We start from the raw sequence: 27,271 nt of genomic DNA, 5'->3' as shown, positions 1-27,271 counted from the left end.
GCTCAGTCTATTCTGTACTCCATGCTGCCAAGGGCGTCCACTTCAAAGGAGATAGATGCTGGCCTTCTCTCTATTATTTCTTACCCAGCTTTTGCAGTGGAGGATGTAAACCTTGTTAATGTAACCAAGAGTGAAATCATATCCAAATTGCAGGTAAGGATTTACTTTGTTTTTTTTTTCCAAAGAGAGAAGCAGAACCTCTTTATAAATCAAAAATCCTATTTAAACAAGGGTTGCCAGACTTGGTTCATCTATGCATGAGGAAGAGAGGGAGAAAAATCCCTGAGTGACCTTTAAAACTCAGCACATACTTTTTTGCTGATGTTAGTCTGTGAGGGAAAAGTGTATGTGAAATTTTTGGTAATGTTGTCTGTTTTTACAGGGCCGCTATGGCTGCTGTCGCTTTCTCCGAGATGGTTACAAGACACCCAGAGAGGTACTTCTGATGTATATTTATGATGTATATTTTCAGTAGGCACACGGGAAGAATTTTCTCTCTTCCTTATAGATAAATTTTGTTTTATTTACGTGAAGGGGTGAAGTTCTCCACCACTGCTAAGACATCTTAGTGGATTTGGAGGTAATCCAGGTATCCACCCTGGAAAGGACACATATTTGACGGTGGCTAAGGGTTTGAAAACCAGTTATTAAGGACAGAACTTAATTCATAATTCTGTAAGAAATTAACCCTTTGATATGCTTATGGTGTCTAAGATGAAGTGGTGTCTCTGAAACATCCCAAAATATCTTTAAACTGAGGCAGAGCCAAGATCATTTGGGAGACACTTAGATTCTGAGACCAGGAAGGATCAGCTTGTCTAGAGAACCATTAAATGAGTTTGAGAGTGAATGTGTCGAAGAAGTCAAGAGACTGCATGGAAACTATTTCTGGTGGATTTATTGGTTTCTATGTTTTAATTTGTATAAAATAGACTATGATTATGATTGGAATATAAGTGACTAATTTAGCACTGTGACTAAACAAGTGTGGTTGAATTTTTTAGGATCCAAGCAGGCTGCACTATGATCCTGCTGAGCTCAAGCTCTTTGAGAATATTGAATGTGAGTGGCCAGTATTCTGGACATACTTCCTAATTGATGGAATATTTAATGAGGACAAAATCCAGGTGAGGAAAGAAGAAACTGCTTTCAAATTGCAAAACCATTTACCCACACTATTTTGTAACTTTGTTCCTTGTTTGTTTTGGGTATCATTTGGATACCCCATTAGCAGAGTGAAATAGTCTTCAGCCATTTTCACCTTCCTGGGGAGTTCATGACATGGTAGAGGCAGAAGGGTTGTGCACACTGGGGCCTGGTTGCCTTCCCCTTACCAGCTGGAGTGGCTCTGTTAGCTGGGGTGGTAAAACTGGGCTGAACAGGGTTTATTTGCCTGGTTTTGTCTTATCACCAACCTTGATGCCTCTTTTACAATTACTTCAGGATGAGACAAGTTTCTTTTTCCCCAGCCTCTCTGGCTTGGCTGCTGAAAACAACATTCGTAGCACTTTCAGTCTTTTTGTACATTTAGAGAGATTTGGGGTTGGCTTATGTGGAGCAATTTCATTTTCACTAATTCCCTAAGTCACTTCATGCCATTACTGTGCCAGACATCCAGTGGACAGTGGTACTAAATTGATTGTAGCCCTCCAAAGGTTATGGTGGCACCTGGGGAGTATTGGTGAGTTAAAGAGCAGCAAGTAGTCAGGACTAAATGCATTCATACCAGAACTTCTGCAGATTGGTAGCTTGAAAGAAATAAAAAATATATGTGATTTAAAATTGCCTAGTATGCAGAGGGATAGGAGATTGCTAAACTCCTTAAAAAATCGAAATGTCCCGTCAGAAACAATTCAGAGGATTTCAGACCGAAGAGCCCTCTTTCTGTATCAGATGTTGCAAATCAAGTGAAATTCTTACTGACACTAGACAAATAAAATGTTTCCCTGAACACACTAAAAGTAGTCTGATGAAGAGAGAAATGGGATTATTTAGTGAGGGGGAAAATCAGAAAGTTTACTGAAACTTCAGTCCTGCCAATTAAATACCACTTCATGAAGCAGTCTCTAGACCTTAGTTGGATTATCTGGGACAGTATGTACCTGGCTGCTTTTACGGTGTGCAGACTGACTGTTCTAGAGCATGGTCAGGGCAATTGCTCCCAGTTTCCACTGTTTAAACATAGCTGAATGAGTCACTGAGACACTCAGGTCAGTGCCTAATCCCCAGTTACTGCTGCAAACAAATGGTTTTGCCAGAAAAGTAAGCACCCTGAGGACTCAAAAAGAGAGGGACAGGATACTGACAATGTCAGTGTACTATAACATGAACTTGTGGGTACCTTCCTTTGAGTGATCCACTCTACTCAGGAATAGCAGAAACAGGATTTCTGAGGCAAGTGCTGGTAGTGCTTGAAAATTTCCCCTTTAAGTAAAAACTTGGAATGGATAGTTAATAAATGGAACAAACTAAGGAATCTGATAAAAAGAAAATGTATTACACGTTCTTAGCAATCTGCTATTCCTGTTCTTAGTATGTTGTCTCATAACACAAGAAGAGGATTTGCTTTTCAGTGAACTTAGATACTTTTAAACGTTTAAATCTATTTGAAGCTTTCCTTGTGACAAAATTTCGATCGAATCAGTTAAGAGAAACTGATTTCCCAATCCTGCAAAGCAGAATTCAGTAAGCTACAGACAAATGTGCATGGCATACAGCTAACCATTTATACACCTTACATTCTGACAGATACTGGCAGTCTGATGTCTGTGTCACTGCACTGTCATCCATTGAAAATTCCATGTAGGATCTGTTCCAGTGACTTCTCAATAGGAGTATACTGGAAGTTTTGTACTGCAGCAATGTATTACAGATTGAAGACAAGTGTTCATGTTTCTGGTAACACTGAGATGCTGGAACAGTCTCTGATAATTTGAACACTGTTCTTCCATCAGCAAGTCATGATTCCTCCACCCTTTTTTTATTTTTTTAAAATGTATGAACTTTCAGCAGAAGAGTACTATTCAAAAGTACTTTAACTTTATTGTTTCAGTTTTGCTGACTGTAATGTGAATTCTCACTCTCTTAAAAATAATTCCAGGTGCAAGAGTACAGAGAGGCTCTGGAAGGAATACTTATTAGAGAGAAGAATGGATTAGTGCTAATGCCTGAATTGTATGCAGTCCCTTCAGAAAAGGTATTGTGAAAATGCAGTATCCACTTCAGTATGTAAAGGAGAGAGAGCAAGAGGAATATCAGTCTTACAGTTTTTGTGTTTCTGGTGAATCTAAATAAACAATTAAAAAAGACTATTCCACATTATTTTAAAAAGTAAGAGACTTCTCACAGCTCCTGCTGAGAACTGGTAAACTTTAGCTTCCAAATGGTCAAATTTTTTACTTTAAATTTGAATGTCTGTGGAAATATTACAGCAGGTCTAAAATTTTACATCCTTAGAGCAAGACATATATTTAAGAAGTATTGATACTGACTTAGGAACTGAAGCTCAAAGAAGAAATAAAGCATAGACTGTCCTGCCTGTGTAGTTGATTGATTGATTGTGCTGCCCTTTTCCAGAGCATGTATGGGAGACAGGTTTCAAATGGATTAGGGTTTGGGCTGGGATTTTTGTTTGGTTTGTTTGGGTATTTTCTTTTCCCCCACCTTTGCTGTTACTGTTTATGTCATTCTCCCATTGTGACAAAGCAATTCACATGAGCTTATGTGCTCTTCCATGCTATTTGCCTTTGTATCCCCCCCTGCCAACTTCTTCTCCCACTCCAGACTTCTCAGCCCTCACTCACTAAGGGTGTGGAGCCTCCTGGGTTGGTCTGAGTTGCTCAGCCGACAGCTGATGCCTTGCTCGCAGATCTGAGGTGGAAACTGAATTGCCTTCCTAGTGGGAACAAGCGTGTAAGAGTCCAGAGCCTTCTTGTGAATTTTGATATGATGATAATGATCTGACAAACATGCCACTTAAACAGGGTCGATTTTGTCTGTCTATAAAAAAATATGAAATGGCTTCCTGAAAATGTAATCTGGGAGGGGTTTTTTCCCTTCCCTCAATAGATCTGTATACCACAAAACAAAGGCAGTTATTCTAAATTAGTAAGTCTACTCTTAATTTTTCTATTGACCATCCTTGCTAACACAGGAAAGATGGAATAGTCTTAATGTTGGAAAGCACCTTTGCTTCAGAAGGCTGGGTAGACATCAGTGAAGTTAAAGTGTCATCTTGGAAGGGGTTGGAAAACAGATACCCAGTTACCTATGAGCAGCCCAGAGGGAAGGCAGCAAAGGCACAGTGAGAAGAAAGTGGAAGAGCTAAATACCAAAGCTATAATTGCATGCGGAGTCCCCATGCATCCTCCAGCTTTGAAGGGTGGGAAAAAGTACAAAAAGGAAGCATAGTTCTTGTCCCAGAAAATGTGTAGCCTTAAAAGTGAAACCAAGACTTTTCTATGTCAGTAGTAAAGGCAGGCTAGAAAGGGTTGATGTTAGACTGTATGTCTGCAAGTACTTACATGTTATTGATTGTTCTTCACAACTTTAGGGTAATTTTTCTTGCGTATGTATTTATTTTCAGGTGGATGAGGAGTATGAAAATCCTCACTCAGTGGATCGTGTCCCAGTGGGAAAGTTACCACATCTTTGGGGCCAGTCATTGTATGTCCTGAGCTGCCTGTTAGCAGAGGTAATTATTTCTTGTATGGTAGATAAACTTATATTTCATTTTGTTTGAGATAGCTTGGGTTTCAAGTACAGTTTGGTTGACAGGTAGGGGATAGTGTGTTTTCCAGTAGAAACATGTACATGAACCATGAAACGCTGACTCTGAGCTTTCAGGAACTTCTCTTTTATTTTTTAATATAGATATGCAGTTGTCTGTTTCTAATCAAGCTGAGTAAGTTGTCAGATGGTCTGGATATATGGTTAGAAGAGAGGAGTATGCCCAGGCTGACTTGGCTGTTCCAGAGCCAGAATTTTGTGCCATTTCGGCTCCACTAGGCTATTCCTTGCTCTATAGCATGATGTGTCTACAAGTCAGACACAATAAAGTCAGATGAGTTAAGAGAAGCACAGATATCTCTGTGGAGCTACAAAAAAAATCACTTTCCTGGTGAAATTATGTCAGTTGCTGTAACTTTGAAATAGGAATTCTGAATGTGCAGACTGTGTCAGTCAGAACCATTTTCTTGTTTTTCCAAAAAATATTCCAGCCATTGTTTTTATTGAATGTACTACTTAGCGGACAGAGTAGATAAACCAGGCTTCAAGTCCTGCTGTCCTGAAAAAATACAAAAATTGGTTAGGATTTATTCTATAAGCCTTTTGCTTAAATTCTGCTTGTTTCCTTACTTTTTTTCTTTCTTTTGCATTTGTTCTAGGGATTTCTTGCTGCAGGTGAAATTGATCCCTTAAACAGGAGATTTTCCACTGGATTTAAACCTGATGTTGTGGTACAAGGTGAGGGAATTTTGTGAACATTCTATGTGAATTGAATCATGTGGTAGCAAAGTCCCTGTGTACAGGAGAGATGAAAGATGTTTTTAAAAATAATGTGGATTTTTTTGCATGGGACATAGATGCTTTGATGACACTGTGAGAAGGAGAAAGGGTTTGTTTTCCTAGTTACCTTTTTCTAGGAGGGAAGAGCAGTTTTAAGACTCTTTTTAAAAAATATATATTTGTTACAATTTTAAGACTTGTCAGGAATTGGAGAGTGGCCACCTTAATTTTGTAGTGAAAAGGAAAATCTTGGCAGCTTTTAGAAAGAAGCAGCAGGACTGACAGGAGATGGATCAGGTTAAGCAGGTTTCTTGCAGCCCCTTTTCAGAGGAACCAGAGAGCACTGAGTGAAGAGGATCCCTGTACACAGAGGTGAGGCAGCCAGAGTTACCAGGTTTTGGCTGCTGCAGGGAGTGGCCTCTTTAGTTTGTGCAAGAACAGCCAAAACCAGAAAATTAAGTAGAGAGCAAACACCAGTAGGTCAGTCTTTAAGATTTTTCCAAGACCTAGACTGCTCTGAAAGAGCAACCAGCTCATTTATCAGGAGCAGCCTTTGTCAATGATCCTGTGACCTGGGCTGGTGCTCGTTTACCCTCTGTTGGTGTCATAGGAGTAGCATTTCATTATTCTGAAGTGCATAATTTCCAATAGAAATAGAAGTGCTTGCTTATTTTTAGCATTCTTTAGCAAGTATTTGCAATACAAAGAATACTGCATTTTTAGTCCCAAACCAATAAGCCACTTATTATGGGCAAAACCTCAAGTGGGACAAGAAATGGGTTCCAGGCCTGGATTGTAAATTCCTCTGATTAGAGAACTTCTTTTTCTCCTTACCTCTGCCATTTTATAGCCTCTGAAACATTTATTGCTACACAAGTGACAGCACTTGCTCCTCAGTGACTTGACTGTATTTTTATAGTGTGCTGTGTTAAAATAACAAAGATTTTCAAGTCATGTTTCTCCTTGTTCTATGGGGGAAAACCCCAGAAGAGACTCTCTCCTAAAAGAGACTGTGTGATCCAAACTGGCGGTACTGAAAGAAATCAGAAGACACTGATTAAGTCCCCAAGAACCTGCTTTAACCTCAGCAGGTCTGACCCTGCTTTGAGCAGGAGGTTTGAGTAGAGACCTCACAGGACCCTTCTGACCACCACTGTGGTCCAAAGTGGACAGGAATGTCAAGAAATACTGAGAAATAGAGAATCAAAATCTGTCAGATGCCCTCTTGCAATCCCTTTTGGTTCCATGAAGCCATAGATTATGAAAAAAGCAAGCTCTTTGTGCCTTTTTAGTTAGCTAAATGCATTTGTTGAGAGGTGACAGTAGAGACAGTTAAAAAGAATAGAACACTGGTTTTTATTTGTGTTTTTGTCTTCTGTTACTCAGTAACTGTTTTGGCGGAATCTAATCAAATCAAGAATCTCTTGCAAGACCATGGAATCAATGTTCAGAGCATTGCTGATATCCATCCACTCAGAGTGCAGCCAGCTCGCATCCTCAGCAACCTCTACACCATGCTGGGTAAGTATTTCAACATGGAAGCCTCTCTACTGCCAGGAAAGGTACTTTTTTAAGAAGCTTAACCAACTTAGAACTTCTGTCTTAATGAGGGACTCAAACAGGGGAAAAAATTGCCTTGTTAGAAATGGTGGCAAAAATACAAGTTTCCCTGTGTCCTTGGAGTTAGACAAGAACTGACTCTTCTTTTGTCCCCCGGAAACTACTTCCACAGAGAAACTGGTTTTTGAAAAAATGCCTGGAAAAACACAGAAGAAAAAGTAAAATATTTTTTCCTTTGAGAATTCAGAATATTTCTCTTTTAAGTCTGGAAACTGGGCAGTATGATTTTTATCAGGCAATCAGGGAAGTTTTCTGCTCCAAATCAGGGAAGCTGCTAGCACAGTATCTTTGGGCTGTCAGGTTCTTGCTAAAGTTCCTTCCAGCCTTGAGCTGAGTTGAGCTGCTGAAGCTCTCTGTCTCTTGCAAACCCAGAAACCTCTACGGCTTTTCTAAACACAGGATTTTAAATACATTCCAGTTCCTCAGCAGTGGCCCTCAAGTCCTGTTTTCCTCAAAGCCTGAATTGATTTAAATAAATGCCCCAAAGCTCTGACTGGTTCTAGTTGTTAAGTCTTTTTATAACTGGTTCTTGATAATCCTTGCTGGAATTATTTGGGTCTTGGTGGAAAGTTTGTTACATGTATTCCTAATTTACCTTAGTTTTACTTCTTCAGGAATGCCAGCAACTCATTACTCAAAATTGTGGATACTGTTATAAAATAAAATTGAGGTGAGGTGACTCAGCACTGGTAGATTCCTTTGCTGTGTGGATAAAGGGGAGCTGTATCCTTCTTCTCTGTCAGTCTGGAGCATGTTCCCATGGCAGTTTGGTTACAGATAATGCTGAGGCTGCTCATGGGGAGAACAAACATTTTTTTGTTGTAGTGGTGGTTTTTTGTTTGTAGGGTTTGGTTTTTCTGTTCTAACAGGGAGCTTATTTTGGAATCATTCAAATTAATGGGGCCTTCAGGTAAGTTTTAGAAAGTATGCCCTTTACACAGAGAAAGGAAACTGTATATGTTGCTTTTGGGAAAGAATCTGGCTCTTCATCTCAAAGTCCTATAAAAAAATGAAACATTTGCAGGGCTTTGCTGAAGCTTACATTTATTGTATTGTAATTCATAATGGCTTTCTTTCACTAGTGGGGGGATGTGAGTAGGATGGTTTGATACATTGTTTTTAACAGTGACTTCTTTGGGAATGTTCACAGTATTATTTTTCTAGGCACATGGTTTGGGTTATATTCCATGTCAGAAAGACTCAAGTCAGCTCCTGGCTGCTGGTGCAAAGGTTGTAGTATGGATGATTTGCTAATAAGCTCCACTGAGAAAAGTGGAGCTTATTAAAGCCCGATGAAAGTCTGTCGTTGTATTTGGATGTACTTTGTGTGTTGATTTAGCCTGCAGGCACAAATTTTTAAGGTCCTGTATTGAAAACGCTGCAATTTCTGTGTTACGTTGATGGCCTTGTTTTTGTAATGTCACATCTCTTGTCTTTCTTAGTGGGGAAGCTTTGGGTGCTGAACCATTACTATAATTATAAGACCAAATCCATAGTCAGTGAAGCCAAAATTTTAATTTTTAATCAGGCCTTTGAAGGACTCTGGCTATTACATTGGTGCTTGCTACAAAACCAACCAATTTGTAGCCTCACACTATGTTACCTGTTTTCTGCCTTACTGGTATTAGTGGAATAGATTTTCCTGTCTAAAGTGGTTATTTTGGAAAACAATGCAGAAAATGTTAGCTGAGATTCTTTTCTTTCCAGGCCGGAACAAGAGCATGAAATTAAGTGGCCGGCCACACCGACACATTGGGGTGTTGGGCACCTCCAAGCTCTACGTGATAAGAAATCAAATATTTGCTTTCACCCCTCAGGTAAGCATGTAAAGCTGGCAGGAAAGTCACTCCTTTCTTAATGGTGAATCATTAGTGAAGCACTTTGCTTTTCCCTGCTCTCATTGTACTTTAGGTAGAACAGGGCTGACACAGCAGATGTACTTTACTTTATAGGGTTTTTAAGAGCATGGGATGATCGGCGTGGTAGAACTGCTAATAAATCTCTTTTCTGTCATACAGAGTCTGGTTTCTTTGGCTTCTGGCTTAACAGAACACAGCAAATCAATAGTACAAAGTTGTTACTGATCTCTACCAACACTAATTAATGAAATAGTTTCTGCAGAAATAAATCACTTAATATATCTTTCTACTGAAAACTTTGATGAAAAATTTAGTACCACATAAGTGTGCCAAATACTGTAACCCCCTAGGAGGTGAAGGTGTGATCTTTTCATTATATTGTTGAAAGGGCCAATAGTGCTGAGAAATGGATGTTCTGTCTTTTTTGTCTTTAGTGTGTTTTTTCAGTGTTGCTGGAAGTTTGGATCCTCATAGAATCAATGGCTCTTATTTATACATTTAATGAAATGCAACACACTTACTCCAATAGAATTATTCCAACGGTTGGTACTAGATGGCCAGGGAGTCACCTGCTCCAAGCATGTACAACTGATGCAGGAAAAAGAATGCATCCACCCTTCTAAATAGGTGTTTGACTAATGAAGTCTTTGAACTCCAGCTGAAGGCATTCAGTGGACTCTGTAGAAAGCTTCTGTACTGCTTCATAATGCCCAAACAAATCAGATTTACTGCAAAAATTGTAGGTCCCTTCTCATTCTTCCCCATGTCAGTTGATCACAAGCAGCTTTATAAAATGTTATTTGTTGTGTTACTTCCCTGTACCAATTTTCACTTTTGCAAATAAGGGAAAAATTCCTTAGAGATGTGATTTTTTTCAAAAGGTGTCTTTGTTCACATCTTACTATGTAAGCAGGACCCAACATTCCAGCTAAAATCTTGTCATGTATCAAATAAGGACATACTTGTTAGTATATTCCAAAATGGCATTTATCTTTACATTAGCAACACAGTGACAGTTCCTGCATATTCCATGTTTTACTAAAATCTCCATAACATTTTCCATTGTACTTTGAAGCCAGACACTTCCCTTGACTTTTTTTTTTTGAGGTGGATGGAGTTAATGTTTAATGTCACCTTCCTAAGGTTAGCAGTTAAATCATCTTGTTGATCTTGACTAGCGTCCACAAATTTTGTGATTTTGTCATTTGTATTTCATTCTCTTTTCTAGTGAAAGCATTGATTAGGTGTGGGGCAAAGGCTGACTTCATTTAGATACAGTCATTCTGAAAAAATGGTTAATAACTACCTTTTGAGAACAATTTTAAAAGTAGTTGTGCTTCTTAGGATGTTTTTGTTCAGCTCACTAATGTGAAAATTTGCAGAAGTTGGCACGTGTCAGCCATTTTCTAATCTAATTGCTCCAAAGAAGAAAATTGGACTAATCTGCTGAGACTGGTTTTTGACCATCCTACTTTATAATTTTGTAATTTTCTTGGCTGTCTCAAATTGGTTTTGTTTTCCCTAGCTTTCAGGCACTGGAATTGGCCTGACTTTTTAAATGGCTCTTCCTTTTTAAAGACAGGCAGTGTGTTTCCTTCTCTCTGGATTTCTGGGACTTGTTCTTCCTGAATTACCAAAGCTAACTGCAAGTGGCTCAAGGATTGTTTTGGCTAGTTCCTGATTCCTTCTGTGAAGAAATTTCTCTGGACTTTGCCAGCTTGAACTTAACATATTCTTTCTGCACTTACTCCTCCAGAAGGCTTACGGGCTTCCTTAACTTTTGTTGTGGCTGCTTTGACATACTTTCCATTATTTGTCCTGTTTCTTTGGTTCCAGCTCCTGAAGTAGCCATAATAGTCTCTTACTGTGGTTCTTGGCTTCCTGCTGTAGTGGGAGCAGCACACTTTGCCATTGCACATTTCATGTACCTTTTGCCCTCAGTAACTGCCAGCTTTTCTGTATTGTGCTTGACTTTCAGATAGTTCCCAAGGGACATACAGTTACTGGCTCCCAGTCCCCAGTGCGCGCTTGAGCCTGTTTATTGTTTTTGTTGCTGTTGTTAGCTTTTTCTTCCACATTTAGAGTATTTCCATCTTCCAGATCATAGGTTAGTGTAACTGGTCATTGGGAAGATTCTGCTTCATGGGTGTGATTGCCTAGGTTTTGTTTCTATGGCTTACCTGATGGTCAGTCTACAAGTGTAAGAAAATGGACTCTTGCACAAGCATGGATTTCTTTTTTACAGTCTGAGGCCTTGTTAGGTTAATTCAGGTGGTTTGTGTTGTGGTCAGGAGTAGCTCATATGGCATTTGTGAATGATTTAAGGGAAGAAATAAAAAAAAATAAGGAAAGCACTGACAACTACCCCTATGTTGTATTTTTCTCTTCTCTAGTTTACTGACCAGCATCACTTCTATCTGGCTCTAGACAATCAGATGATTGTGGAGATGCTCAAGACAGAGCTGGCTTACCTCACTTCTTGCTGGAGGATGACAGGGAGACCAACCTTGACATTTCCCATCACCCACACAATGCTTGGTAAATTTAATTTTTTCTGTTTCAAGCAGAGTAGAGTAATGCAGAGGAATAGGAGGGACATTGGTTGGAGAGGAGGCAGGTAGCAGGACTTCTAACATCAGAAGTACAGTTAATTTTCTCATGTGTATGCTGAATTTGGGTGACATGGTAGTATTTAATTTTGGTTTTACTCCCCCTTTATGTGCTTCCATCACCTCATCATCTCCATGCTATTTCTGTCTAAAGAAATTTCATAGAAATCCCTTTGGAACTTGTCTTGAGTGGGTTGGTGTTTGTCTTTAGAACTTGTCTAGGGGTTGTGTTTTGTATGCTTGTTTTTCTGGGATTTTTGAATAAGCTAGTATTGATAGCAGTTGAGGGTTCTGTTTTAAATTTGTCTAATTTACACTGTAGACAACACCCAATAATTCACTGTATTTGGACATGATAATTTAAGAATGTGTTGGTGAGTTTCAACTCTTCCATTATTCTTTTTTAGTTGATGATGGTACTGACATTCATCCAGCAGTTCTTGCCACAATAAGAAAATTAGAGGATGGTTATTTTGGAGGTGCAAGGTAATGTCAGAAATACCAAATTATTATCTCCATGATTTTAAAAATTAAATCCTAAAGAAGTCTCAGTTTTGAACTTGTGATAGTGCACAGGCCTTGTACTAGAACTCCACAGAGAAGGAAGTTTCAGCTTTAATTATTATGTGACAATCAAATGGTAGCTGGACCTCAGATGCAATGAAAAAGATGTCTCCCAAAAAGTGTACCATCTCTGACTTCCATTAATGGACAACAAAAACAATGTCAAGTCTTTGGAAATATGAAATCTTGACTCTGGCTGGGATTCTGTTATTAAAAAGTAAATTACTTTCACAGTTACTGGACATGATTTAAACATAAATTGCATTTAGTACTTGTAAGCTTGTGTGTTCCATTCATCTATGTGTAAAATATGATGCCACAGTACCTCCCTATGCTCTTCCTACTTGCCCTCTCAATCAGTATCTTCCTTTGACAGTCACATACTGTCATGGTTTAACTCCAGTCAAAAACTCAGCCCCACATGGCCACTCACCCACCCTCCCCTTAGTGGGATCAGGGAGAGAATTGGAAGAATACAAGCGAGAAAGCTCATGGGTTGAGATAAAGAGAGTTTAGTAAGTAAAGCAAAAACCACGCATGCAAGCAAAGCAAAACAGGGAATTCATTCACCACTTCCCATGGGCAGGCAGTTGTTCAACCATCTTCAGGAAAGCGTCAAATGTAACTGTGGCTTGGGAAGACAAACTCCTGTATCCCTGAACATCCTCCCCTTCCTCCTTCTTCCCCCAGCTTTATATGCTGAGCATGACACCCTATGGTATGGAATGTCCCTGTGGTCAGCAGGGGTCAGCTGAGAGTGTCCCCTCTCAGCTCCTTGTGCACCCCCAGCCTGTGCTGCTGGGGTGAGGTAAGAAGCAGAAAAGGCTGGGATGCTGTGTAAGCCCTGCTCAGCAGTAACTAATACATCCCTGTGCTATCAGCACTGTTTCCAGCACAAATCCAAAGCATAGCCCCATAATTAACTCTTATCCCAGCTAAAACCAACACAGATGGTTTAGTAGCCTCCAGTTCTGTGAAAAGACACTGCCATTCATGGGGCCTTCTCAGCCCCAGTTTCTCATGCATTGTCCTTGGAGCTCAGGTCTTTTTCAGGGTCTCTCTTCATATGAACATACAGCACCCTGCATAATTAGGCTTTGAGTTAGGCCTGTGAGTGTTACCATAACACAGTTAAAATCAATTAGTACCTACAGCAGTAACTACCCAGCTGGATCTGCAACTGGTGTTTTCCTTTTTTATTTTTCAGTGTCATTTTCTGTGGTTTCACAGTTACCAAAGGTGGATTGAGCAGTAGGTTTCATAAATTTTGGAGGAGTTGTTGAAAGCTCAGTGAGCATTAATCTGTACCAGAATGGTGGATGTTAATGCTCTTTGGCATGTATCCCCTTTTGCAGGGTGAAGATAGGCAAACTATCAGAATTTCTTACCACCTCTTTTCATACATATCTGAGCTTCCTGGATCCAGACTGTGACCTAAAACTGTTTGATGACCGTAATGAAGACTGCAATAGTCCTGACAGTGAATATGGAGACTACCCAGCAGACTTCTGTGAAAAAGGTAGTAGTGTTTTTTCACTTGGTATTTTTTTCTCTATCAAGTTCTATCAACAGAGCCTGGGTTTGCCTACAGTGCAGAGTCTATTCTGTGCACAGCTGATGGTCATTTGGGTCCTCATGCATCCACCTGAGGACAGGACCTGCATGACTCAGTTTGGAGAATGAATTCATTCATTCTATGTTCTTCCTGCATTTGTAGTATGGCATTGAATGGTAACTGCTACAGTAAAGCTGAGTCTGGAGAGTGAGCAGGTGGGGAGGTGTGGAAGAGGTTAGAGGGAAGAGGGCTATGAGGAGCCATGGACAAGAGCTTGTGTGGAAGAGATGATAGAGTCTTAGAAGCATACAGGTTGGAAGAGACTTTTATGATCATCAAGTCCAGCTGTGTTCTCTGATCTACCAGCAAGATAAAACCCCTTTTGATTCCTTTCACAGGCAAAGCTAGCTTCTTAATCTGTTTTCAATGTCAAAAAATGTGGTTTTTTCTTTTGTTTCCAGTTTGTTTGGCTTAAAAATCTCTTCCTTACGCTATTCTTGCATATTTGAGTGCCCTTCTAAATAAGCAAGAATAGAGTAGTGTGTTTGAATAAGAAAGTGATGATGATAAATAGTGATTCTTACCTTTAAGAAACCTTTTTTTAATGTATATTACACTAGATAGCCAGGATGAGCTGGATCAGTATATAAATGATGTTCTGCAGAGCACAGCACTGAAGTCATACCTGCCTCCAACTTCAAAGACAACGAGTCAACCACCTGTGTTCAGTGCAAACCATTCCACAGAAGAGATACTGTCAATAATGGCCAAGACAAAGGGCTTGGAAGTTCCAGGTATTTCTCCCTATTATTTTTTTAGTGATAATAATAGAAAAACTGGTTTGGATGCTAGAAGGAGTAAGTTCAAGTATTTAAAAATTATATCTTTTGACATACTTGTGCCACTAGTTCTTTCTGTATAGAGAAGAAATGAGAAATTCCTTAAGAAGTAAGAATGACTCTGAAGCTGTTGCTGTCATGTTCCCACAGTACCCCATGTCATGGTGTATACATAGAAAACCCGCAATGAATGTAACATTTAATCAAAGTTAAATGTTGTGGAAGCTGCTACAGCTTCTTAGTTGGATAGAATTTTAGAACCCAAATCAGTTAATTGTCTTTGCTTATGTAAAGGCAGACAAAATATACTTTTTTATTTTAATGAAGTTGCTGTGAAATGAAATGTTTCAATGCAAGAAAAACATAAATATTCACATGTACTTTCTAAATTTGTAAGAACAAATGGAGTAGAGAGGGAGCAAAGTCTTTCTAATTATGCTACATTTCTAATAGCCTGATTGGAAGATATACACCAAAACAACACTTTGGCTGAGTTTGTAAATAAATTCCAACATATGTATTGTTTTATATGGAGATATGTAGTATTCAATGTCCTGGTCAATGGAAGACTTCCTTTAACTTCAGTGTAAATTAATAATTTCCAAGCTTTTCTGTTAGTCTTTTCTGCTGTCTTTCATGTACCACATCATCTGATCCTCCATTGAATTCAGCAAATGAAATTATCAGAGCATTAACCTGCATTTAGCATTATAATTTTAATTATGAAATCTTATCAATTAGGCCATTTTCTCCACTTATTTGCTGTTGAAATGTTTAAAACACTTGGCAGGGTCAGGTCATTGGGCTGCAGGATTTCTGAGTCATGGGCCAAATAAGAGGTATCAGTTGAGCATGTAGCCCCTGAGCCTTTGACATGCTGATCTCAGAAACTCTCAGAGCAAACCTGCAAGGAGAAAAGGTTCAGAACATGAGCTTCTGTCAGAGTTCCATGCACAGCATATCAGAAGCACTGCCTTTGTATTTTGACCCTTGGAGGTATTTCTGTTGTTTTTACCTAGTCAAGCTGCTTCATGCAGGTGTTTTTGATTTTCATGTTACTGAAACAGACCTTTTCTTCTTTGTGTTCTGGTGGCTTTGCTTTCCAGCCGTGTCTATGTCTCTTCCCACTAAAGTTCTGAACACACACCGGAAGTCTCTGAATCTTGTTGATAATCCTCATTTATTTGAGACAAAGGTAAGGTGTGGGAATTTTTATGCTGTTTGTGGTTTTTGGATGCAATGCTGTAGCCTTTCCTCATGTTTTCCTTCCAAACCCTATGCCAGGTCTCATTTTTCTTCACAGACAAGCCATTCTATCCCAGGTACTCCCTTGTTTTGGAAATTATTTTTTTGGCTGGATTAAGGTTTTTTAGTCAAATAGACACTATCAAGTGGAAAGTTTTTAATTGCATGTGCAAAACAGAAAAGAACATAATAGTTGCTTTATTTTTAAAATCCAGAAGTTAAGTCATCATCTTTAGTTCTGGCTGAACACAAGGGGAAGGACAGGATGTTCGCAGCCTTTAGAGTTGTTTTCCAAGAAATGCTACTTATAGTAACATCTGGGCAACTGGGAATGTGTGAATGTCCTTAAGGCACTGGGGTTGTGCTGGGCACTTGTTTTGTCTTGGTATATGTGACCAGCTGCTGAGAATGGCTAGAAGAGGTTGTATCCCGCCTCCTGAAAGATTCTGCTCTGCACAAGGCTTCGTTTGTGGAAATGGTATTTTAGGATTATATAAATTGCTGATATTTGATTATATTGCTTGTTAAAAAAAACTTCTTTTCATCCAAGAACTCACCATAGGATTGCATCATCTGATTAGTTAACATTTTACTTTAATAAGCCTGGAAAATTTATAATGGCAATATTTGCATTCGTAAGGCACCATTTATATACAGGTTAGTGATGGAACTCAAAAAGCTCTAAATTATTTCAAATGAAAAAAAGGATAGTATCTCTGCTTTTCTCTTTACAAGTAACATAAGATGACAGGAAAAGCATGCAGATAATTCGGCTTCTTTGTTTTGTTAAAAAAAAAAAAAAAAGATACAAGGTTCCATTCTGAGGGTTGTGTTTCTTGGTATAAGTCTCCTTTCTGTGCCTGCAGTACCCTGGCAAGAACTAAGTGATGTGTCTGTATTTCAAGTGCAGAGCTTTGTTGCAAGTCTGTTGTGAATTTTTTAATGGGAAGTTTGAAGTTACAGGAAGTTACAGATCTGCTACTTTCACAAGGTCATGTCTTTTGATTTTTCATCCATCTTTGTTATCAGGACCGTGAAAATGTTTTGCACTTACCTAAAGATGCTCATGGTGATTTGGATTGCAGGAAGCTTGTTGATCAGCTGAAGGAATGTCCAACACTCCATGATCAAGCAGATATCTTGTATATCTTGCATATACTCAAGTAAGTTGCCTGAGTATGAACTTCAGCATCTTTAAGTTTGTTCACAACTATCTGATTATTCTTGTGCAAAAGGTTTCCACTGTTCAGGTTGTGTTTTGAGGGGAGAATGGAAATATTTTGTGCTTTAACAAGCATGTTTTCGGTTAGTTTGATTACAGAAATTATTTGGATACAAAAGAAGACTTGTGCAAATTTTAGAGTTGATTGGCACAAAGTTGCAAATACATGAAGTCTCCATGGCTCACAAATTAGATGCACAAATCCTTTCCATGAATGAGAACACACCCTGCTATATTTGTGGCACTCCATAAAGTTCACAAAGATTTGGTGTGATTTTTATACACAAGAATGAAAGTGGAGGGAAAATTCATCTTGTCACTTTCTAACTAAAAGCAAAATGCAATTTTAATGAGTGTTCACTATTTTTCCTCTAATCTGTCTACATATTTAAGTACACAACTGGCAAAAATTTGGTACTTTTTAAAACATTCTTGGAAGCAGTCTAGACCCATCTGCTGAGGTTAGTAAACACCTGCTATTTAAATTGGTTTGATGGGAACAAAATGCGAATACAAACAACAGAATCATCTTCTGAAGTGTGTTTATTGAGCTTTTTTTTCCTGTGCAGGAGAATACTGCTGGAACCTGTCAGGCAGTTAGCTTTTGGTGCAAAGACAAGTATGTGTTAATCACAGATGGTCTTCCCTACTGCTACAAAGATTGCATTTTTGTTTATTTTAGTCTGTCTCCCGTGAGGACCTCTTCTTTGATCTTCTTGATTTCCCAAACAAAACGTTTAGCATCCTCTCTTAAAGAGTAAAGGAAATCCTATAAAAAATATGTTTTGTTGTTTAACTGCATCTAACACCAGTAATTTCACCAAGGGAGTTTCTCTTGGGCAGGCAGATGGACCTCTAGTGGACTCTGTCAGCAGGAGTTGAAGAGTCATTCTGTGACACTTCAAAACATTACCAAAGAGAAGCCATAATGCAGTGAATTTCAAAACCAGGAGAGGAACAGAAATCTCCTTTGCTTTTTCAGTAATGGCATAAGCAACACGGAAGTTTAGTTAATAGCTAAGAAAGAAGCAAGGCTAAAAAATTCCCCTGAAGCATCTGAAAAATGGGTGTTGTCTCCAGCAGTACTGAAGATGTTGCATTCTGCTCTGAAAAAGCACTACATAGAGTGTTCCTCCAGAAAACTGTGCATGTGAACGCTCAATTTGAAGTATAGTAGGAAGTCCTTCAGGTGGTTTCTTTTCAAGTCACTCACAGCTGAGTGAGTGCTCAGATTAGTATGAAAGTTCCTGGTATCAAGAAGATTTTGTCCACATATAATCAATCTGTGGTGAAGGCACAGATGTCCCATTTGGTATTTAATTCTGTCACCAACATGAGCAAGGCAGTCAAAATCCGGCTGTGTGGTAAAGTTTAGCATCTTGCCTGATGACAATTACCTCCTGTTTCTTTTGTGGCAGAGGTGCTGACTGGGACACAGAGCTGGATGGACAGTATGGTGTCACTGTTCATTGCCTCCTCAACGAGCTCTACAGAAAGGCAGGTCTCAATCAAGAATGGGGCTTAATCCGCTACATTTCTGGCATACTCAAAAAGAGAGTTGAAGTCCTGGCTGAGGTATGAAATACAAATAATCCTGGTTCAGCTTCCTGCCTGGGAACAGAGAGAAAACTACTGGTTTGTTGTTGGGGTTTGTTCTTGCCCTTCTTCTAGTTTTACTTTACAACATACATAGTGCAGCATTTTTAATTAAATATTGGTTGATTTTCTGATCTAGAGTCTTACTACATCTTTATCTTTCATCTGTACTGTGAACTGTGCTAAAGTTGGCATGGACTGAGAATGCCACACTGTAATAGTTGTGAAGGCTTCATTTTACCTCTGTTAATCAGAGAAGCTGAATTGTGTGCTTTGAAAGCTACAGTTGTCACTGGTAGTTGTCTATTGCTGTCGTGAAGGTATGAACACCTTTGGAGCACTGCGATGTCAAGGTGCTAGTGATGACACAAAAACATGTTCTGCCCATTTCCATCCCCTTGGGTGGACGGTCTGCCCTGTGAATGGATGTTTGGAACTGTTTAAATATCTGTGACGATTAAGTGGTAGCAAGAAAAATCCACTGTAAGAGTACAGATATGATTTTGAACATTACAGAAAGGTTTCCTCTCAAGTACTCTAAAAGTATTTGTTTAATTTTCTAGTAATCCTCTGGATATTTCTGAGGAGCTCTTTCTGTAATTCCTCGCCATTTTCAAGGCTCTGACTGTCACATTTAGGATGCCTTATTTTAGTGACAGTCCTGTCTTCTTGGGAGCAATTTGTGATAATCACTGTGCATGGTACTTCATTAAGCACTGAACTTTTTCCCTTCTCAACACACAATGGATGAGCAGTACAGACATGCTCACAGAAAGCCATGTATGTTAACTTGAGAAGGTATTGACAAAGAATTGGGGAGGAGGAGAATGGAGATGATCTGTTTTCTTCCATGTTAAGGGAGTGAAAATAGACTCTTGGAAGTCAGAGGAACACTGCTCTGTGATGTTTTTTGATTCAGGATATTAAAACAGGTAAACTGAACACCCACTTTTAAAGGAGGTTGAACACTGTGGTACTGGGGAAAGTACCTATTTCAGAATGCATTAGGAATGTGATGCAGTATGCTGGGTGTTTGTTTTAGGAGATGTATTAGGACATAGGATTTTTTTTTAGCTAATGCTGCCAAACTTTTCATTGATTAAATTTTTTTTTTTCTTAAATAAAGAACAAAAGTTTATCATATGATAAAGGATGAAAGCCTTTATTGATCTGTCAGCCCCACTGGAGTTCCTAATCTAACAATTTTGCTGCTGATTTCACTGAGCTGGGAAACAGGCCACTTTTAGCCTGGGTAGACTCTCATAGCCCTGTTGACCTCAGGAGATCTTTGGAAACTATTTAACAGCATTCTTCTGGATCTGTATGTCTGGTAAATAATAGAAATGCATTTAAAATTGCTAAAGAAATGGAATTAATTTAATTTTGGGAATTAAAAGTCATATCACTTCCACATGATTCAGAGAAAGGTCTCTTCCTTTTTGTCCCCTTATGATAGGCATGCACAGACCTTCTGTCACACCACAAGCAACTTACAGTGGGCCTGCCACCAGAACCCCGTGAGAAAATCATTACCACGTAAGTTGGAGCTCTGCCTCAGGTACAGATTGCCCTTCATCTTCCTGCTGGTACCATTCTGCTGCTGTTACCTTCTTTTAAACCTTACTCCTTGCCCTCAAAAGGATTTGCAGCCACCCAGGTAGAATTGTAGGCACCTTTGTTCTGGGTGACTCGATCCCAGTGCTTGTTGTGCTGGTTGTGCTGAGTCACTGCTGCCTGTGGTTTGTCTTCTTGCAGCCCACTGCCACCTGAGGAGCTCACAGATCTCATTTACGAAGCCAGTGGCCAAGACATCAGTATTGCAGTCCTGACTCAGGTATGCAGCCTGTGCAGAAAGGCTTCTTTGGCTGTGCCCAGTGCTGTGCCAGTGTTTGCTCTGAGACTGGGAAAGCCGTGAAGACCCACTCTGATGGGTGCCTTTATGGATTTGTCCTTACAGGAAATAATTATGTACTTGGCGATGTACGTCCGGTCACAGCCCAGTCTTTTTGTGGAGATGCTCAGGCTCCGCATTGGTCTGATAATCCAGGTGATGGCCACTGAGCTGGCACGAAGTCTGAAATGCTCAGGTAGGAGACAATTTTATCATGAGGGTATTTCTGGTGTCATTTTTGCTTCACCCTTCATGGTTGATCTTTTCATTTATATGTGTTAAATCCTTTTATTAACCTCTTAGTTCATATGTGCAGTTACAAACTTTGGAAATCACTTTTTTTTTTTTTTTTTTTTGACTTATTGAAAGACTTCTCTCCCCCTGGCACCCAGTTATTCGAAGAATATCAAAGGATGTTCTTTATGGAATAATTCTGGCTCTGTAATTTAGATTCACGTCATCTGCTGTTGGGAGATGGTTGTAATGCCATTCCAAGTGATGCTCTACAAGGGAGCAACTGCTTTCTCATCATGAGCTTCAGTGAAATTTTGCACAAGCTATGACAATATTCATTAATGCAAGTAGTATTATTTCCATTCAGTGTTTGTTGTTTAGTCCTGAAATGTATTTTCCTTGGAATGTGACTACATATTAATTTTTTTAAAGGAACAGCTAGCCAAAAAGTTACATGTGATTGGACTTCATTCAGTTTCCTTAGCTGGCTTTATAGCTTGTTGTGTGACATTTGTCATTTTGTTTTGTTTTATTTTGTTTAACTAGGTGAAGAAGCTTCAGAGAGCTTGATGAATCTAAGCCCCTTTGATATGAAAAGTCTCCTACATCATATTCTCAGTGGGAAAGAGTTTGGAGTGGAAAGAAGCTGTAAGTTTTTCACTTTTATGTGTTAAGTTAGATTGTCTTATAAGTAGGGATCTATTCCTTCTGCATGTAAAATAAAAGTATAGGTAACATATTAATCATGGATGACGAGTACATGTGTATGTTTGCTGTAGAATAAACAAAACACATATGAGGGAAGCTATCCTGCACTGAAATAAGATTGTATCGAGTTTCAGTAACATGAAGGCAAACTTTTAAAATGAAATTTTGTGGAACCAGAACAAAAGTCATTAAAAGGTGATATCTAACCTGCCTTCAAGAAGCATGTCTTTGATGCCCACATATTCCTGACTGGCACATCAGCTCTCTTTGAGGCTCCTCTGTAGGCGCTCAGAGTCTTGTCACAATTCTCACTAAAAGTTACAATTGCTCACTGTCTTGGAAAATCAGTTTCTGATACCCAACTAGGGATTTAGGCCCCTTATACAATCAGGTTTGAACTCTTGATGTGATTTGAAAGGATGCTGTCACCAAGAACATTGCATATTTCTGAAACAATTTGCGTTTAACTTCTTAGATACAGTTTCATCTATTTTTCTACCCATAGAATGTTAAAAATGTCCATTTGCTTCTTTAGTGCGACCTGTAGATTCTTCTTCATCCAGCCCTGCAATTTCTATTCATGAGATGGGGCATTCTGGAGCAACCAAAACAGAAAGAAGTGGTATTACTAAATTGAAGAGTGAGATGAAGCAGGTGAGGGTTTTCTGTCAATGCTCATCAGAAAGTACAGCTGTTCTGGAACTGTGTTATGTTAGGTTTTGTTCTTGCTAAATGACAGAAATTTTCGAAGTTGCTTTGATTTTAAAACTGATCACTAAATAGAAGGCAGTTAAGAGATGTTTCCTCTAAAAATGTGCTTCCTCTTCTGTTCTTGTTTTATGTTCTGGATGTAGAAGAACTTGAACAAACTCTAATGCATTCATGGCATCCACTGTAAAAACAGCTCTTTTATCATGTTTAGCTAAGGAAAAGTCGGAGGTACAAAGAGAAGCTTTTATGCAGTGTTTGTTCTTGCACTTGGCCTAAGTTGCAAAAGTGGACCACATGCCATTTGGAAAAGATACAGGTGGAAAAGGAATCTTGGTTTGTTTTCTTCCAGTTCTGTTTCTTCAGGAATGGAGGATGATTACTGCTAGAATTTATACATATATGTTCAACTTCAATACTTTAAATTACACTTCAACTGAGTATATGGTGAGATCACAGAAAACACAACCAAAATACTCTGAATGAATATGACTGATGGTTTTGTTATGAGTGGTTTGATTGCTATATTTTGTGTCTCTATTAGCAATTTTCTTTTGCTTTAAATAAATAGGAAGATAGTGGTCAAATAAAATACATTTGTAAGAATGGTTCTGTTTTTCCTCATGGGTTATTCAAACTAGAGAAGGGAAGGCTCCAAGAGACCTAACTGCAGCCTTGCAATATATAAAGAAGGCTTACAAGAAAGATGAAGAGATGCTTTTTGCCAAGGCCTGTAGTGACAAGACAAGGGACAACAGTTTTAAACTGAAAGGGTAGGTTTAGGTTAGATACAAGGACTACTTTTTACAATGAAGGGGAAGAGGCAGTAAACAGGTTGCCCAATGAAGTTGTGGATGCCCCGCCCCTGGAAATGTGTACGGTCAGATTGGATAAGGGCTTTAAGCAGCCTCATCTAAGGAAGCATTTGATGTTTTCCTTGGATTGTGTAAAACAGGTTGAATAAGCCTTCAGAAAGGAGTGGCATTTTGACGTGGTCTTAACATGAAGCATTTGCTGGTGGCAGCAAAGATCAGTTAATGATTCTTCATGGGAAATGGTCAGGCAGGGAAGCAGAGACCCCTGAGGAGCACATGGTGTCTGTCTCGTAAGACCTGGTTGCTGCGTTTGAGCTGTGCCACTGCCGGAGCACCATCGTGGACAAGGCTCAGGAGTGGCTGTGAAGGTGCTGCCGACTGTGCTGCACCGGCCCTGAGGTGGCCTTGGAGGTCAGTCTGAGCAGGGCTCCCATTCACAGGGCAGTGTCTGGATTCGGGGCCTTTCCAGGAAGGAGGAGGGACAAGGCACTAGATGGCAGCATTATTTTGTTTGAAATACAGCGGTGGGCCGTAGCTGGAATATGTGGATCTCTGTTGACATTAGAAACATAGTTCCTTTGTTGCTTTTTTATTCCATGGAAACTGGGTATTTTGCACAGAGGAGGAGTTGGCTGGGTTTATTTTTGTACCCCCCCACTTTGCCATTCCTGCTGTTTCCTGCCACATACAACTGCATTCTGTGAATAATTGACCAGCAGCTGATGTAATGTCATTTTGGCAGGGGGTTGGGTGGGGTGGTGCAGGATACACTCTGTTGTTACAAGGAATATTTCAAGTACTTGTACTAACATCTCTGGACGTGTTGAGCAACTGCAGCTCCCTCTTTTGTGGCTGTTCTTTCCTGAGTCTGAACATCAAACCTTTGCCTGAGCCATTAACACTGAATGTGGAGGCATGGCTTGGGATGGGCAGTTAGAGAAAAACGCTTAAAGCCTGAGTGCTTAAATGCTGCATCCACATTTCAGCAAACATTTGGCCTTGCAGCTGTTTGTTTAGTGCTGCCCATTCAGTTTGCAGCGTTCCAGCAAGATGACCTTCTTGTGCAAAGAGAAGCTGGTGGCATTGCAACAACTGGGGAACGGAAGTGGGGAGCTTGGCTTTTACCCCAGCCCTGAGTCACAGGGGGAAGCTTTAGCTTGCATCTTAAACTGGTGGTTTGTGCTGGCCATGCTGGGAGCACTGTGGATGGCATGGGCACCTTGTGGCTGCCAAACAGGCTCCTGGCATGGCAGGCTCTGCCTCATGGTGACCCTGGGAATCAGCAGCAGCTGCCCTGGTATCAGCTGAAGTGCAACACTTCAACAGGCCATGGATCGCTGCAGTTTTTCCCTGAGTACCTGAGGTTATTCTGTATTTCTTGCCTTTGCACAGATGGGTTAATTAATCTTGTTTGTGTTCTGTTCTCGTGGCTGTCTGTCTGACATGTTGGTGTCTGGTTTTGTTTTGTAGTTTTTTCATGAGGGGTACTCCACGTCCAACAGCATGTTTGCTTCCACGGTAAAACACTATCTGTAGCTCTGCACCTGCTCTTCACCCTGTGTGTGTTTGTCTGCAAGGGTCTTGGCTCTAGACACCTCCTCCGTCTTCTGCCTAAAACCTTGTTTTCAAACCCTGCCTCTTTGTCTTGTTTGTCCCCATTGGGAACCAATTCTCATTAGTAATCTTTTAAAAGAAGTTGAGTCTCGCATTTAGATCCACTTAGTTCTTCTGAAGCTTAAGCAGTTGTAGCAGATAAAGTACTCTAGCAGATTTAGCTACTTGATACTGGATTATGTTACAGGTGTCTTTAGTATTTAAAAGTAAGGTAGTGTTGATAAATGCTGGCAGCCTCTGGACAGCGAGGAACCCAGAATAGCTACAAGTTGCTGAGACAGGGGTTGCATGGGTATCTCTTCAAGAAGTCATCTTCTTTCAAGGCAGAGAACTGTAGCTCTTCTTAAGCTCTCACTGTTAAAGAAGGAATATAATTGCTTAAATATTTTACCAACAGAGACTTCAGCAATTCCAAGTAAGTCTGAAGCTCCAAATGTGTCATGGAGAGACAGGAAGTTTCCAGCTACACATGCCCTTTGAACAGGTGGTTTGTGATTCGCTGCATCCTCACTTATTGTCAATTCCACACCTCCCAAATGCCCTAAAAACACAGCTATAGAGCAGGAAGTTCTATCTGTCATAGTCAGTGAGCAGTGGAAAGGAACAGCAAGCACTGGAACATCGAAGGAACACCACCTCTGCCTCGTGGACACCAGGAGCAGTGGAAATGGACTGTTTGCTGGGGATTTTTTTTGCAGAGCTGTGTAGAGTCTATGAGCCTGTGCTTTCCAAACATGCAGTTTTCAATCATTTTCCTCCTTCCCCATTATATTGCTCAGATGGCTTCTTACTTGGAGGTAAGGGGATTTAAGATGGCACTTTCAGTGAAGTCGTTTCTGGGCTGAAAGTAACAGGTATCCAAAAGGAAGGAGAAAACAGAAGAGCACAGTCTCTGGGAGTGCAAGGAATGGGCAGACTGTGTGTGTGCAAATCACAACAGCAATTTGGTGGTATTGCAACAACTTTGAAGATGATTTGCTGCCTAATTTAGTGTCCAGGCCTGGTAGGGTAAAATAATAGTCCAACAAGGGTAATAAAGGAAACAAGACTAACACTTAACAGAAAGGCAAGCATGATGATTGCATGGCTTCATTAAGTCAAATTTTAATCTACTTACTTTAATAGAGCTTTTGTATGAGGCCCTCTCTTGCTGGACTCTGATACTTTTACTCTGATACTTTTACAGCACCATGCCCAAGTGAATTGGACATACCTGCAGATCCCCCCACCTTGCACACCAGTGACACTGCCCTGGAAGCAGCTCATGCTTGTTAAAATAGTCAGACATTGCATTAAACCAAGCAGTGGACATCACTGGGTTATGCTATGTTGAAGTGCTTGCCTGTTTTGTTGAGAAACGATGGAAGTACTTGAGAAATGAAGCTTGTTGCAAAGGGGAGAGATGAGGATGAAGGATCAATCCCATCCTATATGACACCAGAGCCTGTATTTCTTCCCTGGTTCTGAGGTAGCATTATAACATGTGTTGGCCAGGAGTGGCACTTGTGTGAGTACTAACCAAGGCTTTAATGTCCCTACAGAGGGGCAGTACTCCATCATCTCCCACCAGTACTTCTCCAACTGGCTCCGGTGGAGACATGAGCTGGGGTGACAGAAAAGGGCAGTGGCTGCGCAGGAGGAGGCTTGACGGTGCTATTAACAGAGTTCCTGTTGGCTTTTATGAGAAAGTGTGGAAAATCCTTCAGAAGGTAAGCTGACCACTGTGGAGGATGCAAGCAAGCTCTGCAGTAACTCAGGGAGGTGGTGGTCCAGGGGTGGCATCTTGCCAGGAGTGGAAGTTGGTCAACAGGTGGAAACCAGAGTCACTGGTAGAAGTGTGTCTCTTGAACATAAAAGGGCTCCATTAACACAAGTTCATGTGTTTCTTTGAAAGTGGTTTTTTCTCTCAAACCACCAATGCTGAATTTTGGCTGAATGATTCTGTTCCACCATTGCCCGTTGTGCATCCCCTGGCCTAATGCACATTGTCAGTGCAGCTAAAGGGCACTGCAGTGCAATGCAGCTCTGTGCTCTGGGTCAGAAAGGCTGTGAGGAATGAAGTAGGAAACTGCTCTAACTCTTCCAGAATGTGTTGAGACCTCTTGCTGGCTGTTCTGAGTTGTATGGCATTCTTAATGTTTTTTGTTTGTTAGTTAGTTTGTTTTTAAGTGACAAGTAAGTCCTTGCCAGCACATTGGATATCAGGGGTATAGAAATGTGTTGAAGCAACCCTCCCAGAAGAAGGGGAAAGGAATTACAAATTTTAACTTATTTCAAAGTGATTATGCACCTGTTTTTCTGCTTTGCTGGATACAGGCCAGCATTTGGCACCCTGCAGCACTGAGCTGTTCGTGCTTGCTTAGTTGGAAAAAGAGTGCATCACCAATTTAGGCTGGTTTGTCCTTCTAAAATCACTTACACTGAAGCTGTTAGTGTTGATGTCAGCCAAGACAAATCATATATGACCTCTTGGCTATATACTAATAGGATCTTTCAGTAGAGTGAGCATCACTTCTGGCCTAATGTAATAGCTGGGAGTAATTGTATGGTTTTTCTGGCTGTTAAAATGAATTGTGCTTGTCTTCAATATTTCATTCTTAAAATCTCTTTGGACAAATCATAAAATGTGTCTCCTCTTCCTAGTGTGTTTCCATTCTATACCTCAGGTACCCAGATGTGTCTGT

The 27,271-nt window shown here is 40.0% G+C and overlaps 1 protein-coding gene across 8 annotated transcripts in view; it reads left to right on the top strand.

Moving 5' to 3' along the window:
• PHKA2 (phosphorylase kinase regulatory subunit alpha 2) overlaps positions 1-27,271 on the top strand; it is a 44,891-nt gene that overhangs the window by 10,457 nt on the left and 7,163 nt on the right. For 6 of the 8 annotated variants that reach the window (XM_019282958.3, XM_019282959.3, XM_019282961.3 and 3 more), the window contains 23 exons: positions 7-153; positions 383-436; positions 1,005-1,127; positions 3,101-3,196; positions 4,586-4,693; positions 5,388-5,466; positions 6,895-7,029; positions 8,836-8,945; positions 11,381-11,525; positions 12,004-12,082; positions 13,516-13,679; positions 14,336-14,509; positions 15,661-15,749; positions 16,829-16,962; positions 18,440-18,596; positions 20,074-20,153; positions 20,373-20,451; positions 20,575-20,704; positions 21,289-21,390; positions 21,986-22,104; positions 24,444-24,491; positions 24,985-25,071; positions 26,129-26,296. In XM_019282958.3, coding sequence (XP_019138503.1) covers positions 7-153; positions 383-436; positions 1,005-1,127; positions 3,101-3,196; positions 4,586-4,693; positions 5,388-5,466; positions 6,895-7,029; positions 8,836-8,945; positions 11,381-11,525; positions 12,004-12,082; positions 13,516-13,679; positions 14,336-14,509; positions 15,661-15,749; positions 16,829-16,962; positions 18,440-18,596; positions 20,074-20,153; positions 20,373-20,451; positions 20,575-20,704; positions 21,289-21,390; positions 21,986-22,104; positions 24,444-24,491; positions 24,985-25,071; positions 26,129-26,296 — 2,607 coding nt within the window. The remainder of the gene's footprint in view (positions 1-6; positions 154-382; positions 437-1,004; positions 1,128-3,100; positions 3,197-4,585; positions 4,694-5,387; positions 5,467-6,894; positions 7,030-8,835; positions 8,946-11,380; positions 11,526-12,003; positions 12,083-13,515; positions 13,680-14,335; positions 14,510-15,660; positions 15,750-16,828; positions 16,963-18,439; positions 18,597-20,073; positions 20,154-20,372; positions 20,452-20,574; positions 20,705-21,288; positions 21,391-21,985; positions 22,105-24,443; positions 24,492-24,984; positions 25,072-26,128; positions 26,297-27,271) is intronic. The other 2 variants (XM_010394468.3, XM_010394465.3) reach the window with 2 other exon arrangements.

The sequence above is a fragment of the Corvus cornix genome, chromosome 1 (assembly GCF_000738735.6).
Source record: "Corvus cornix cornix isolate S_Up_H32 chromosome 1, ASM73873v5, whole genome shotgun sequence".
NCBI classification, from domain to species: Eukaryota; Metazoa; Chordata; class Aves; order Passeriformes; family Corvidae; genus Corvus; species Corvus cornix.
Note: the sequence above shows the minus strand (reverse complement) of the source record. Positions and strands in the feature narration are given on the sequence as shown.